Genomic DNA, 14,973 nt, shown 5'->3' on the forward strand with positions numbered 1-14,973 from the left:
CCGGTCTACTTCCGCTTATCCACCTATTGCTGGGTGCTTGCGCGAGGAGGGCGTGAGAGTCCGCCTTCCTCGACCAATGAGAAGAGAAAAGGCCGCCATGTTGAGTGTGGCTGTAAGACTGGCAGGGGAAGCCCCGCCCCGGCACCGCCCTCCCGGGCGGAGGGTGCAGAAAGAGACGCCTGGGTTTAAGAGACTTGAGCCGCGCGGGTCATCGCTGCTATGGCTTCTCGGTGCGTTACACTTGGCATCGATTTGGGCACCACGTCTGTGAAGGCAGCCCTGTTGGAGGCCGCGCCGGGCCACCCATCCGGGTTCGTGGTACTGGCGAGCTGCGCGCGGGCTGCGCAGGCGGAGGCCGAGAGCGAGGTGGCCGGGCCCCAGGTGAGGCAGCGCCCTGGAGCCTCCAGGAGGCTCCTGACACCCCTCTTCTCCAAGAAGTCCTCCTTGGCAGCCGCCGCTCCCTCAAAGAAGTCTCCCTGACTGCTCCAGCCTGGCTGACCTACGCCTGACTCATCTGGGCCTCGCTGCCTGCTTCACCTCTGCAGTTTCGTCTCAGGAGCTTTCCCACCTGCTGGCAGCTACCTCCCCACTCTATGGCATTCTTTGGGGACCCTGCCCATGGCGCTGGATCCCCATTCTCTCTGTTCTTCACTTTCTGACCTGCGAGTAGTCGCTTTCCTGTGTATATGGAATGCCCACGGACTTCCCAGTTACTCTTGCTGCTCTGTGCTCCTCAACTCTGCCCTGTGCCCTCAAGGTCAGGAATCAGTTTGTTGCCTAGGGCAGAGTCTAAGTTTTCCTTTGAAAATCAGACCTACAGTCGGTAGAAGCACCTGTGAATTACTCAAAACACTTGGTCAGCAATAGTCTCCCACCCCCAAAGACTGAGACATGGAGAAAGACTTCAGAGCAGATAGACACTGAAAGATAAGTCTATTAAAATGTTTGTTTAAAAAGAATCAGCTTGATACTTATTCACTACAGCTAATGGCTTGTGGAAGTTAGACGATAGAAACAGGACAATTTCAGGACAGTAGTTCTGTTGGGATATATGGGTGGGTTAAGAAAATGGATCCTGTTTAAGCTGGCCACAGTGACCCTTGCCTGTAATCCTAGTTACTCAGGAGGCCAACCTCAGAAAGTTGGCCAGACCATGTCTCAAAATAAAAATGGAATTGAAATAAGTGGCCTCTTAGGTACCTTCCAACCAGAATCCTCGATTTTCTGAGCCAAGCCCCATCTCCAAGAGCTTTGTTTTTCATAAACTCTTGCTTGCCAATAACTGGACTCAGTTCCTTAGGGTTCAGAATCCATCTTGCTCTAAAGCATTTCAGAGGGTGAGATATTTCAGGAGTACTTTGCATTTTTATAGAGGCTTTCAAAACTAGCTTGTTTGGGGAAGCAGGGTGTTTTCATGGACTACAAAATGTAGGCCAAGTTGGCTCTGATCCTGTGGGGGTGGGCAGCGAAGCTGGGATTACAGAAGAGGGCTCAGACATGCCATTTCCTCTTGAATATAGCCCCTTGTTGAAAATGTGTCCCTCTTCCCCCAGCATTCAGCAGGCTGTTCTCTGCTTATAAGCAAATACAGCATGTCATACCTACTCAATGAGGAGCTTGGGTGGAAGCCAGTAATAGCACCCTCCATATGTCTTCCACATGTGAGCTATGCCCTGGGAAAAACTGCATTGCTGGGATTTTGTCTATAGCATGTTTTTCAACCATGGCATGTTGATATTTTGGGCTGAATAATTCTTTGTTTTGGGGACAGTCCTGTGCAGTGTAGAATGTTTAGCAGCATTCTGACCTCAACTCTCAAGATGCCAGTAGCACTTCTCCCTCCCATATATGACAACCAAAACTGTCTCTCCATTGCCAGTTGTTCCCAGGGAACCAAATCACCCCGAGTGAGACCCACCAATCTATAGCAACATCTGATGGCTGTACATTTTTTGTGGGTACATTTTTTTCATGTTCGTACATATTTTCTTCCAGTAATGGAAATTGAACCCAGGGGTACTCTACCACTGAGCTATACCCCCAGCCCTTTTTATTTTTTTATTTTGAGACAGGGTCTTACCAGGTTGCCTAGGCTATGGCCTCAAACTTGTAATCCTGTCTCAGCCTCCAGAGTTGCGAGGATTGCAGACACATACCACTGCCTGGCATGTCTATACTTTTTTATTCACATTAAATATTGTGTGTAACAAAGTCAAACTTGGCAGCTATGTGGTGAAGATCAGGATTTTAGGTATTAGTAATTTAAAACAAGTTTTTGTTGTTGTTGTTGTTAGTATTTTTGTTTTCTTTTCCTTGCTACCCAGGATTGAACCCAGGGCTCTCTACCACTGAACCTTGTCCCCGACCCCTTTTCTTTTTCTTTTTGAGACAGTTGCTAAATTGCTGAGGGTCTCGATAAATTGTTGAGGCTGGCCTTGATCTTGTGATCTTCCTGCCTCAGTCTTCCTAGTGGCGAAGATCACAGATGTGTGCCACAACACCCAGCTAAAATATGGGGGTTGGGCTGTGGAGATAGCTCAGTTGGTAGAGTGCTTGCCTCGTAAGTACAAGGCCCTGGGTTCAATCCCCAGCACCACAAACAAACAAACAAACAAAAAACAACAACAACAACAACAACAAAAAAAACGGGGGTTTTGAAGGAAGCTCTGTAACCCTTTCTGTTATTTATTTTTCCTCTCTGGACTTCAGGTTCTTCAGCTGTAAAAAGGGGTGTGAATACGTGTAGGGCTGAATAAGTTTCTAAGCCCACTTTTTAAAAAAATTGAGAAAGTCCTAGCATTTAGCTGGGCATGGTGGCGTATGCCTAATCCCAGCCACTGAGGAGGCTGGGGCAGGATGATTGTTAAGTTTTTGTGAGAGCTTGTCTCACAAAAAGAAAAGGAAAAAAAAAAAAAAAAAAAAAAAAAGGCTGGGGGTACAACTCAGTGGTAAAGTATTCCTGGATTAGATTAAATCCTCAGTATAGAAAAAAAAGTCTTAGGATTTAATCTGGATGCAGACATATTGATATTCTGAACCAAGAAATGGGGGCAAAGCCTTTTCCATTGTACTTTGGGTGTGTCCACTGCCTGTCCAAGTGTTACCCGCTGGATCACACTCACCCTTAAACTAGAACTGCAGAATGCTGTCTCCTTGTTTACTCCCATCTGGCCTGTTTCCCTCCCCCACTGTCTCCACCCTCACAACTTACCCACTCTGGACCCATTTTAAACAGTGGTTCCTCTGTCCTGGAATAATGTACCATCTGATGGCCATGTGGGGACTCTTTAAATCTGCACTACCTAATAGAAATGTGATTCACAAATGTGGGTGACGTGTAATTTTCATTTCTTGAGTAGTCAAAGAGGTAAAAGGAGACAGATGAAGTTAATTTTAATTACATATTTTATGTAACCCAATAAATATATTTGACCTGTAATAATAGAAATGTATTAATGAGATATCATGCAGTCTTTTCTTCATACTGACTCTGCAATTTGGCCTATATTTTATACTTACACATCTCATTTCAGACTAGCCCCATGTGGCTAATGACTGCCCTCTTGAACAGCGCAGGTCTAAACAGATGTCTCTTCCCTGCTCCTTCCTCCCCTGCCTTGTCCTTTTGCTTCCTCATTGAGGATAGTGCAGAGCCATGGACCTTCTGTGAGTCCCTCTGTCTTTCACTGCTCTGCCAGTTTGCCTGTCGTTCCTTCCATATACAAAGGATCCTTGTTAGGATCTGGGGCTTTGCCTCAGGAAAATGCTGTGTGTTCCTTCTCCTTCCCCCACCCTACTCCTCCTTGACTTCGTTCTTTGTTCACCTTTGTTAGGGGCCAAGAACTGCCCCTGACCAGGATCACCAGGTTTGTTCCAAGGAGGATATGGCTGCCCTCCCTGGAGGGACCTGAGGGGCCTGAGGTCTCTGGATGCTTTTCCAAGACCATAAACTTTTTCAGCTACCCAAAGAACTGACATTTATTGAGAACTGAGCCACATTTTTTCCCCCTTTTTCTGAACTTTCCATGGATCCTTCCAGTTGTTAAATGTAAGTTTATTTTGTGCCTTGAGGTAATTTTTGTGTTGCCAGAAAGTTTATTTTTAGTGAGATAAAAATATTCAATTTATAAAATTTGGAACACTATTTCTTACTTAAGTTTTTAAATTTAACTTGTAAACATTATTCCATTAAAAAATAACATTTTATTTTATTTTAATTTTTGTTCTATTTAGTTATACTTGACAGCAGAATGCATTTTGACTCATTGTACACAAATGGAGTACAACTTTTCAATTCTCTGGTTGTACATGATATAGAGTCACACCATCCATGCAATCATATATGCACATAGAGTAATGATGTCAGTCTCATTCCATCATTTTTTTCTATCCCTCCCTCCTCCCCTCCCCTCATTTCCCTGTGCACAATCCAAAGTTCCTCCATTCTTCCCTTGCCACCCCCCCCACCCCATTATGGATATATATCAGCATATCAGAAAAAACTTTTGGCCTTTGGTCTTTTGGGATTGACGTATTTTGCTTAGCATAATATTCTCCAACTTCATCCATTTACCTGAAAATGCCACAATTTCAATTTTCTTTAAGGCTGAGTAATATTCCATTGTGTATATATACCATAGTTTCTTTATCCCTTCATCTGTTGAAGGGCAACTAGGTTGGTTCCACAATCTAGCTATTGTAAATTGAACAGCTATGTATGTTGATATGTCTGTGTCAATGTAGTATGCTGATTTTAAGTCCTTTAGGTATAGGCCAAGGAGTGGGATAGCTGGGTCAAATGGTGGTTCCATTCCAAGTTTTCTAAGCAATCTCCATACTGCTTTCCAGAGTGGCTGCACCAATTTGCAATCCCACCAGTAATTTATGAGTGTACCTTTTTCCCCACATCCTCTCCAACACCTATTATTGCTTGTATTCTTGATAATAGACATTCTAATGGGAGTGAGATGAAATCTTAGGGTACTTTTGATTTGCATTTCTCTAATTACTAGAGATGTTGACCATTTTTTCATATATTTGTTGATCGATCGTGTATCTTCTGTGAAGTGTCTGTTCAGTTCCTTAGCCCGGTTATTGATTGGGTTATTTGTATTTTTGGTGTTTAGTAGATAACATTTTAAAATTCATTAGTTCTTTTTATAAGTAACATTTTTTTAAAAAAAGAAAACTAACAAAGAAACCCAAAACAAAATGAAAAAAGAAAAAAAGTCTAACATTTTAGCATTACTCTTTTTTTCAGTACTGAGGATTAAACCCAGAACCTCGTGCATGCTAGGCAAGTGCTCTACCTGCTGAGTTACACTCATAGTCTTTTATTTTATTTTGAGACAGGGTCTCCCTAAGTTGCCCAGACTGTACCAGTACCTGGAATTACAGGCATGTACCATTGCACCTGATTTAACAATAGGTTTTGAGGGCCTTTGAATAATAATACCATTTTAGCTAATCAAACACCTCACACATTTTATTTATTAAAAATCTTTTTTGTGGGGCTGGGGTTGTAGCTCAGACATGGAGCACTTGCCTAGCACTTGTGAGGCACTGGGTTCAATCCTCAGCAACACATAAAAATAAATCAATAAAATAAAAGTATTGTGTCCATCTACAACTAAAAAATATATATATAAAATAATTATATATATAAAAATATATATAAAATAATTATATATATATAAAATAATTTTTGTGATGCTGGTGGTCAAACCCAGGGCCTGGTTCATGCTAGGCAGGTGCTCTACCCCCGAGCTACATCCCCAGTCCCCTTAGATGGTTTAAATTGTGGTCATACACTTGGTCTATTTTCTTGTTTAGGGAACTGCAGTTTGTTGAACAATTCAAACTCAGAAACTGGGCTGGGGTGTAGCTCAGTGGTAGAGAGCATGTGCTAGGTTCAATCCCTACTACCAAAACAACAACAACAACAACAACAAAACAACTCAGAAGTTGCAAAAGCAAAAGGACTTTATTTGGAGTGTCAGGAATTGCAATTCAGGAGACACAGCTCTGAATCAGTGTTCCAATGGGCAGGAACAGAAAAAAATTCCTTTTTAGGGAATTTCTATTGAAATTAAAGAACAAGTGCTGTATGACTGGGACTATGTGTCTGGTAGAAGATGAAGAAAAAAATGTTTATGTTTTAGTAAAAAGGTCCATGTAACAAGAGTTCGGTTCCCCTCAATATACATCTTGAATCTCTGGGCACAATGTAATTAATTATCTACAATCTATAGTCCAAGGGGGACGGTGACCAACCTGTGCATTCTAGGCAGGAGTTTAAATTGAACATAAAGTCCTGCTTCCTGAAGGCCAATTGACTTGCTTTGGAAAGCTCTTTCAATGTTTCGTTCTTTTTCAATGTTGTTTTCATCATGATTTTTTCCTTTTCTTTTCATACATTGTCTGTTTTAAATGTTTTCAGAATACATAAGTAGTCCTTATAAATTGAATAAATTAGATGTATACCCAAGTGAACTTAAATGTTCTTATGTTTCAAATTCTTTTATAAAGTGTAGTGAGATTTGAATTTGTAATCACAAATCTAGATCAGTTACTTGATTGCATTTTAAATTGTAGTTACAAAGGTAGCCAAGGCCAGTTTCCCTTAAACATACAAATTTACTTGAAATGCTAAGTACCCCAAGATTCTTAAGCACAGATATCAATAATCCCTGAATTTGTGATCCTCTTGCCACAGCCTCCAGAGTAGCTGAGATTACATGTACACCACCATACTGGGCAGTATGATTCTTTTAAGCATGTACATACATTTAATTTTTCTTCTTTCCACTTTGAAATTTACTTATTCACCAAGAAAACAATGATTTTACCTGGGTTGCTTCCCCAAGTGAATGTTTTGTGGTGGCTTTCCTAGCTTATTGTGGTATAGAGAGTTCTCCCCACCCCCTGCAGCCGACTGGGAATTGAACTCGGGGGCACTTTACCAATGAGCTACATTACCAGCTGTTTTTTTTTGAAACAGGGTCTCACTGCCCAGGCTGGCCTCAAACTTAAGATGCTACTGCCTCAGCCTCCCAGGTTGCTGGGATTACAGGTGTGCCCACCATACCTAGCAAGATTTAGCAAGTTCTGAACCTGCTTTTAAGGCCTTTTAATTTCCTTTCGATCAAATTAGATCATTTTTTTGTTCAGCATGCTCCAAAATGCCATATTTAGGGGGTATTGTTCTCTGAACACCAACATAGGAAAGATCATGTCGAGAAAGGCCTAAGGCACTAAAAGCAGTTTAGATGAGCACTAGTGTTCTAGGCATCTACTGGAATGGAATGTGACCTTGGGGTCCTGATCATAGTCTGACAGGGACTTAATTAAAGGATGAGGTGGTCACAGTGCCTAGATTTCTTAGATTTGCATCCCATCATTGCCTACTTCTGCAATAGGTAATAATGTCTGTAAGTCCACCCATCTGGATATAATGCTTGATTGGAGTTGGCCTTTCTTTAGCTGTAAGATATTAAATTGTGTTCCCCATATGACTCTAAAGACCCAATTTGAACTTGTCCAAACCCTGATTCAAGATTATAAATCTAGGCACTGTGACCACCTCATCCTTTGAATTTATAAGTCCCTGCTGAGATTGTGGCATAGTGGTACAGTACTTGCCTAGTGTGTGTGAGGCACTGGGTTCCATCCTCAGCACCACATAAAAATAAATAAATAAAATAAAGATATCGTGTCTATCTACAACTATTTATGTGGTGCCAGGGATTGAACTCAGTGCCTCATACATACTAGCTCAAGACTTGTCCTTCAAGGTTATTCTGCCTAGAGAAGTTTCAAGGAGGGAGGAAGTCAGAAGAAAGGCTCCCCAAAAAGACGTCCCAACTTTATTCAATCTCTTGTTCACTCCTGGAATATCTCTCTACGCTATAGGTCTCTGTGTAGCTGATATTTTACCCAGTGAATCTTCTGAAAATAGTTGTAATGATTACATTCTCAGAGTGCCCTGAGGGCTCCAATTACCTTTAGGAAGAGCCCCTCATCCTGATGGACATGGGACTCTGCTCTCTTCTTGATTCTAGCCTATCTCCCACCGCCTGTCACTCAGCCCAGCCCCATTAGTTCTATGCCCCAAGTGTTCTCTGGACTTCCTCCTTATCCGGGTGGGTTTTGGTTTCGAATCTAGGGACTGTCTGTCACAGAACTCAAGAAATGTCTGCCAAGTAGGCAAACTAAAGCCTGTGCAGATGAGAACACTAGGGATTCGAGAGTGCTTTAGTACCTTGGACCTTTTTTTTTAAAATTTATTTTTATTGTAAACAAATGGGATACATGTTGTTTCTGTTTGTACCTGGAGTAACAGCATACCATTTGCGTAATCATACATTTACTTAGGGTAATGATGTTTGATTCATTGTTATTTTTTCCTTCCCCCCACCCATCCCACCTCTCTTTTCCCTCTATACGGTCCCTCCTTCCTCCATTCTTGCCCCCGCCCACCCCCCCATTATGTGTCATCATCTGCTTATCAGTGAGATCATTCGTCTTTTGGATTTTTGAGATTGGCTTATCTCATTTAACATATTCTCCAATTTCATCCATTTGCCTGCAAATGCCATAATTTTATTATTCTTTATAACTGAGTAATATTCCATTGTATATATATATACCACAGTTTCTTTATCCATTCATCAATTGAAGGGCATCTAGGTTGGTTCTACAGTCTGGCTATTGTGAATTGAGCAGCTATGAACATTGATGTGGCTATATCTCTGTAGTATGCTGATTTTAAGTCCTTTGGGTATAGGCTGAGGAGTGGTATAGCTGGGTCAAATGGTGGGTCCATTCCAAGTTTTCTAAGGAATCTCCACACTGTTTCCAGAGTGGCTGGAATTTGCAGCCCCATCAGCAAGGTATGAGTGTACCTTTTTCCCCACATCCTCTCCAACACCTGTTCTTGCTTGTATTCTTGATAATCGACATTCTAATTGGGGTGAGATGGAATCTTAGGGTAGTTTTGATTTGCATTTCTCTTATTACTAAAGATGGTGAACATTTTTTCATATGTTTGTTGATTGCTTGTAGATCATCTTCTGTGAAGCATCTGTTCATATCCTTAGCCCATTTGTTCATTGGGTTATTTGTATTCTTGGTGTAGAGTTTTTTGAGTTCTTTATAGATTCTGGAAATTAGTGCTCTATATGAAGTATGAGTGGCAAAGATTTTGTCCCACTCTGTAGGCTCTCTCTTCGCATTGCTGATAGTTTCCTTTGCTGAGAGAAATCTATTTAGTTTGAATCTATCCCAGTTATTGATACTTGCTTTTATTTCTTGTGCTATGGGAGTCCTATTAAGGAAGTCTGATCCTAAGCCAACAAGGTGAAGATTTGGACCTACTTTTTCTTCTATAAGATGCAGGGTCTCTGGTCTGATTTCAAGGTTCTTGATCCATTGTGAGTTGAGTTTTGTGCAGGGTGAGAGATAGGGGTTTAGTTTCATTCTGTTGCATATGGATTTCCAGTTTTCCCAGCACCATTTGTTGAAGAGGCTATCTTTTCTCCATTGCATATTTTTGGCACCTTTGTCTAGTATGAGAAAATTTTATTTATTTGGGTTTGTGTCTGTGTCCTCTATTCTGTACCATTGATCTACCTGTCTATTTTGGTGCCAATACCATGCTGTTTTTGTTACTATTGCTTTGTAGTATAGTTGAAGTTCTGGTATTGTGATACGCCCTGTTTCATTCTTCCTGCTAAGGATTGCTTTAGCTATTTTGGGTTTCTTATTCTTCCAGATGAATTTCATGATTGCTTGCTCTATTTCTGTAAGGTATGTCATTGGGATTTTAATTGGAATTGCATTGAATCTGTATAGCACTTTTGGTAGTATGGCCATTTTGAAAATATTAATTCTGCCTATCCAAGAACATGGGAGATCTTTCCATCTTCTAAGGTCTTTCTCAATTTCTTTCTTCAATGTTTTGTAGTTTCCATTGTAGAGATCTTTTACCTCTTTGGGTAGATTGACGCCCAAGTATTTTATTTTTTTTGAGGCTATTGCAAATGGGGTTGTTTTCCTCATTTCCCTTTCAGCTGTTTCGTCACTTGTGTATAAAAATGCTTTAGATTTATGCGTGTTGATTTTATAGCCTGCTATTTTGCTGAATTCATTGATGAGGTCTAGAAGTTTTCTGGAGGAGGTTTTTGGATCCTCTAAATATAGAATCATGTCATCCGCAAATAGTGACAGCTTAAGTTCCTCTTTTTCTATTTGTATCCCTTTAATTTCTTTAGTCTGCCTAATTGCTCTGGCTAGAGTTTCGAGGACAATGTTGAACAGAAGTGGTGAAAGAGGACATCCCTGTCTTGTTCCCGTTTTTAAAGGGAATAGTTTCAGTTTTTCTCCATTAAGAATGATGTTGGCCATGGGCTTAGCATAAATAGCCTTTACAATGTTCAGGTATGTTCCTACTACTATCCCTATTTTTTCTAGTGTTTTGAGCATGAAGGGGTGTTGTATTTTGTCCAACGCTTTTTCTGCGTCAAGGACCTTTATGATGGCATCTTTCCTGTATTGGGGCTCAGAAAATGATACCCCCCAAATATGGCATTTTTTGGCATGCTGAGTAATTTGATCTAAAGGAAATTAAAAGTCCCCAGAAGTAGCTTCAGAATCAGTGTCCCTCTAACATTGTCCAAACACATGGAGAATTTCTCTGGAATTCCCTTATCTGCTTTAAGACCAGACTGCGAGCTCAGTATGCACCCATTGTCCCAGCTACGCAGGAGGCTGAGAGGAGTATCACTGAAGCCAGGAGTTCAGGGCCAGCCTGGGCAACATAGTGAGACCCTATGTCAAAAACAAAACAAAACCCAAAAAACCCACCAACCAACCAACCAACCAACCAACCAGATAAACAAAAGTACTGCTAAGGGAACAGAATTATCTTCCATCCCCACCTGAAATCTCATCTATCCCAGAAAAAGAAGACTGAGGACTGAAACCACACCTGTGTAGATTTCTCTTACTATATAATGTCTGTCCCTTGGGTTCATTCAAATTCTAAAGAGAATCATTTTACAAGTTCATTTCTGTCTGCCCCCTAATTATTATTTAAACCTTCTCAAAGTTGTCTACATTCCCATTCTCTCCTCTTATATAGGAAAAAGGGTACATAATCTTCTGAATCACGTTGGGCCCGTGGGTACTTACCACTCCTGTCATTTTCCTCCATGATGAGATTTTTCTTCTGCACAGGGAACCTGGAATGGAGGGGGAAGGAAGGGAAATTTCCCTTAGCCTACACCTGCCAGGATCCTTCCTGCTGCATTCCCCAGAATCTCCACCCCATATGCCTTTTGAAGAAGACCCTTCTGTGATTTCCCCTCTTGATGGTACAGAGGAGTGCTTTTTTAGCTCAGACTGACCCATAGTGAAGAACAGAGCCTGGGTCATGTGGTGAACCTCATTTACAAAGGCATCTCATATGTGAAGGCAGAGTGTGGGCTCTTCCAGGCACAGTCCTAACCCCCTAACCCCCTGGCCCCCCATCCTTCTGGAGGTGGGAGAGAACCTTCAGTCCCATATCTTACCCCTGAGGCTGTTCAGCATGACTTTGAAGTGAACCCAGTGGAATGAGCAGGGTAGGCATCCCCCAGGAAATCCTTGAGGACTGTCCACCTCCCCCTGACCTTTTGTCTGCCCCTGACCAATGTGTCCTCTTTTGTTTACAGGGGCGGGAGCAGGATGTGAATAGAATCATTCAAGCCCTAAATGAGTGCCTCACTGCCCTTCCCCAGCAGCAGCTCCAGAAAGTCAGGGCCATCGGAGTGTCAGGACAGATGCATGGTATCGTATTTTGGAAAACAGGCCAAGGTATGCTGGGCTTTGGGGATGATCTCATGTTGCTGATGGTCGCTTACCAAATGAGAAAAGCACTGTGGAGCCCTCTTTGAGCAGCGTCAAGTTATCCTACTATGGGAATAGTGAAATGAAATAACAAATAATACTCCTTGTCTTTGGTGTACATTTTGTCTGGTTCAAATGTATAATAAAGTGAACCATCCACTTGCATGTCATTAGCACATTATCCTGAACAGACAGGGGGAAAAGATAAGTCTCCTGTGGCTCTTGTGTAAGTTTCAGCAGTGGATTTTCTGCAGCTCTCTCTTTATTTGTGTTGGTGTCTCAGAACATCAGTGCTGACCAACTGTGTGAGATGTCAAGACACAGGAAACTCTTTAGAATTGGGGCGTAGATTTTGTTCTTTATATAACCACAGGTATTGATGATTTCTAAAAAAATTCCAGGGAGTACTCTTTTTAAGGGCTCAGTTGCAAAGCTTTATTCAGTGTGTCATCTGATATAGGTCTGCCACAGTGCAGAGGAGGGTGACCTGTTTAGTTCCCAGGAGAGACTAAGGAAGTAAGTAAAACAATAATAAGTACTTCACGTGCCAGGTACTGTACTCAGGACATCTGCATGAACTCATCAATCTTTCCCAACAACCTTATGATGGAAGGTGACTGTCCCCATTGTGCAGATGAGGAGTTGAAGTTCAGAGAGGTTGGAATAACATGCTCAGGGTCATATGGCAGCAAACAGTGACTCCACATTGTGTACCCAGGTCTGTCTGTCTTTAGGCACTGAGCTTTTAAAGGCCTCTAGGAGGAGCAGAGCTCCAGGAGGACACGGTGACTCAGTGAAGGGAGGGACTTTCAGACAGAATGTCCTATGAAGGATTAGGCTCCTACAGGAAGTCATGACCTCCCTGTTATGCTAGGCATTAAATTGTGTTTTAAATCATAAAAATTTATATAGGTATAAAATAGGGAGAATAGTATTATGAACCAACACATATCTACCATCTGGTTTCAACAAAATCAGCTTTGAGTGCAGGTGTTTTTCTGTGCATGTGTGATGAGGGTCGGACTTGTTCCCCAGGCTGATCTTGAACTTCTGGGCTCATGTGATCCTCCTGGCTCAGCCTCCTAAATAGCTAGGACTTCAGGGATGCACCACCATGCCTGAGTGCAGGTGTTTTAAACAAGAACAGGTGGCAACTTTGGGGCAGGGGTAGTTAAGCAAAGGTGAAGTCTGGATTCACCTTTTTCTGCCTGGAGAGTCAGAAACTTGCAACTTGTGGACTGAATAAGTGGTGACTTGCCTGTCTAGTGACTGGTATCTAGTGACATCCTTTGATAACTGTCTAGGATGGAGCTGGGGAACTGCAGAAGCTGACATAATCTCTCTCTCTTCTTCTCTCTAGTGTGCCTGATGTCAGGCTCTTTGAAACTATGAGAGCTGCTTGGCTCCAAACTGTGGCAGGAGCAGAAGGCCGATTAGGGCATTGGAGCCAACTTCTCAGAGGGAGTCTAGGTTGTAAAAGCTTTTTAAACTCCTTAATTTTGCATTAATGAGAATAAATGTCCTTTTAATACTAAAACCCTTCCCGAAGAGGCCAGTAGAGATGTAATGATTGTGGTCTAGTCACACGTCTTCCTTTCTGCCCGTCTCCTAGATTTTGTACCAACCACACAAACCATTGGCCACATTGTTGGAAAGAACTCTTAATATTTCATTGAGCCAGCCCATGGCCTCCTTGTTTTGTTGCTGGTTTCTGGGAAGGAGGAAAGCCATTGTTTGGTGATGATGATTCCTGCTTAGCAGAGCTGAGTGAAATTGTATTTGGGTTCAAGTTGTTCCCTTTCAATGGCAGCCTTAATTAAGTTTGGTTTCAGTACCCACAACATACATGGCCCTGTGCTGGGCCTCAAGGGAAATATAGAAATGAGAGGATGAAGCCTCTACCTTCTAGAACACAGCCAACACAGTTGGGCACTAGTAACTTGAGTGGAGAGCTAAGTGCTTTCACAAGGACACAGGCCAGCAAGTTGGAGGGGAGGGAGTGATGAGTGTCTTCTGAGAGGCCTGTGGTTATGCCTGTTTTCAGATTCCATTTTCAGGCTCAGTAAAAGCAGGAAAGAAATGAGGATCATAAAGCAAAGCTAAAAGGTAAGCATCAGACTGGAGGAAAATATTTGCCAGTGTAGAGGAGTTGAAGGACAGATATAAGTATAATAAAAAGCAAAAACAAAGAGAGGACAAATGGGCTCAGGATCCCAACAGGCAATTCCTAGAAGAGGAAATATGATGACTAATAAACATATGGGGAGATACTTCATGTCATTAGTGATTAGGGAAGCACAGATGAAAACAACAATGAGAAATCATTTTCTACCCATTGGATGGTAAGAAATCAAAAAAAATTTGGAAATGTCAAAAGTTGTCAAAATGGTTAGAAGACTAGTTCATTTTGTGTGTGTGTATGTGTGTGTGTGTATGTATGTATGTGTGGTTCTAGGGATTGAACCCTGGGGTGCTGTACCACTGAGCTATATCCCCAGTCCTTTTATTTATTATAATTTTCTTGAGTTGGTCTAAGTTGCCAAGGAGGCTGGCTTTAAATTTGTGATCCTCGTGTGTTAGCTTCCCAAGTCACTGGGATTACAGGCCTGAGCTACTGTGCTTAACGAAAAACTCATTCTTTTAAATATCTTGATGGTAGTGTAAATTAGGAGAGCTGTTTTGGAGGACTGTGTGGCAGGGCCTATTAAAATAAGGGCACTGCTAAACTCAATACTTCCACTACTTGGAACCTGTCCAGGAAAAGTTCTGGAACACATGCGCTTGAGGAGGCACCATCATGGTCCCTCACTGCATCCTCCTTTACATAGGAGTGAAAACATGACATTGACCTGGAGACATGCATATGCAGTACTTTAAAAGAGGAAGGTACACTCAAGTATATTGACAGACAAAGAACTAAGGAACATGTGGACAACAATAAGTACAGTACAGTACTATTTTAAAAAATGACTAAAAAGCTGAAATAACTCACCTTCAAATCAACTAAGCAAAACAAAATATGTTGAGTGAGTGTAAAAATGTTGAATAGTTACCCAGTGAGTACTAATGGGATTGAGAAGGGGGTTG

General features: G+C 41.8%; 1 protein-coding gene across 3 annotated transcripts in view; it reads left to right on the forward strand.

The window, feature by feature from the left end:
- Positions 1-168: 168 nt before the first annotated feature.
- SHPK (sedoheptulokinase) overlaps positions 169-14,973 on the forward strand; it is a 31,749-nt gene continuing 16,944 nt past the window's right edge. Inside the window, exons 1-3 of one of the 3 annotated variants that reach the window (XM_079130881.1) lie at positions 169-381; positions 7,001-7,072; positions 11,712-11,853. In XM_079130881.1, the coding sequence (XP_078987007.1) occupies positions 220-381; positions 7,001-7,072; positions 11,712-11,853 (376 nt within the window). In that variant the 5' untranslated portion in view covers positions 169-219. Of the gene's footprint in view, positions 382-494; positions 758-7,000; positions 7,073-11,711; positions 11,854-14,973 lie in introns of those variants that run through there. The other 2 variants (XM_079130882.1, XM_079130883.1) reach the window with 2 other exon arrangements.

The sequence above is a fragment of the Sciurus vulgaris genome, assembly GCF_902686455.1.
Source record: "Sciurus vulgaris genome assembly, chromosome: 3".
Lineage (NCBI taxonomy): Eukaryota > Metazoa > Chordata > Mammalia > Rodentia > Sciuridae > Sciurus > Sciurus vulgaris.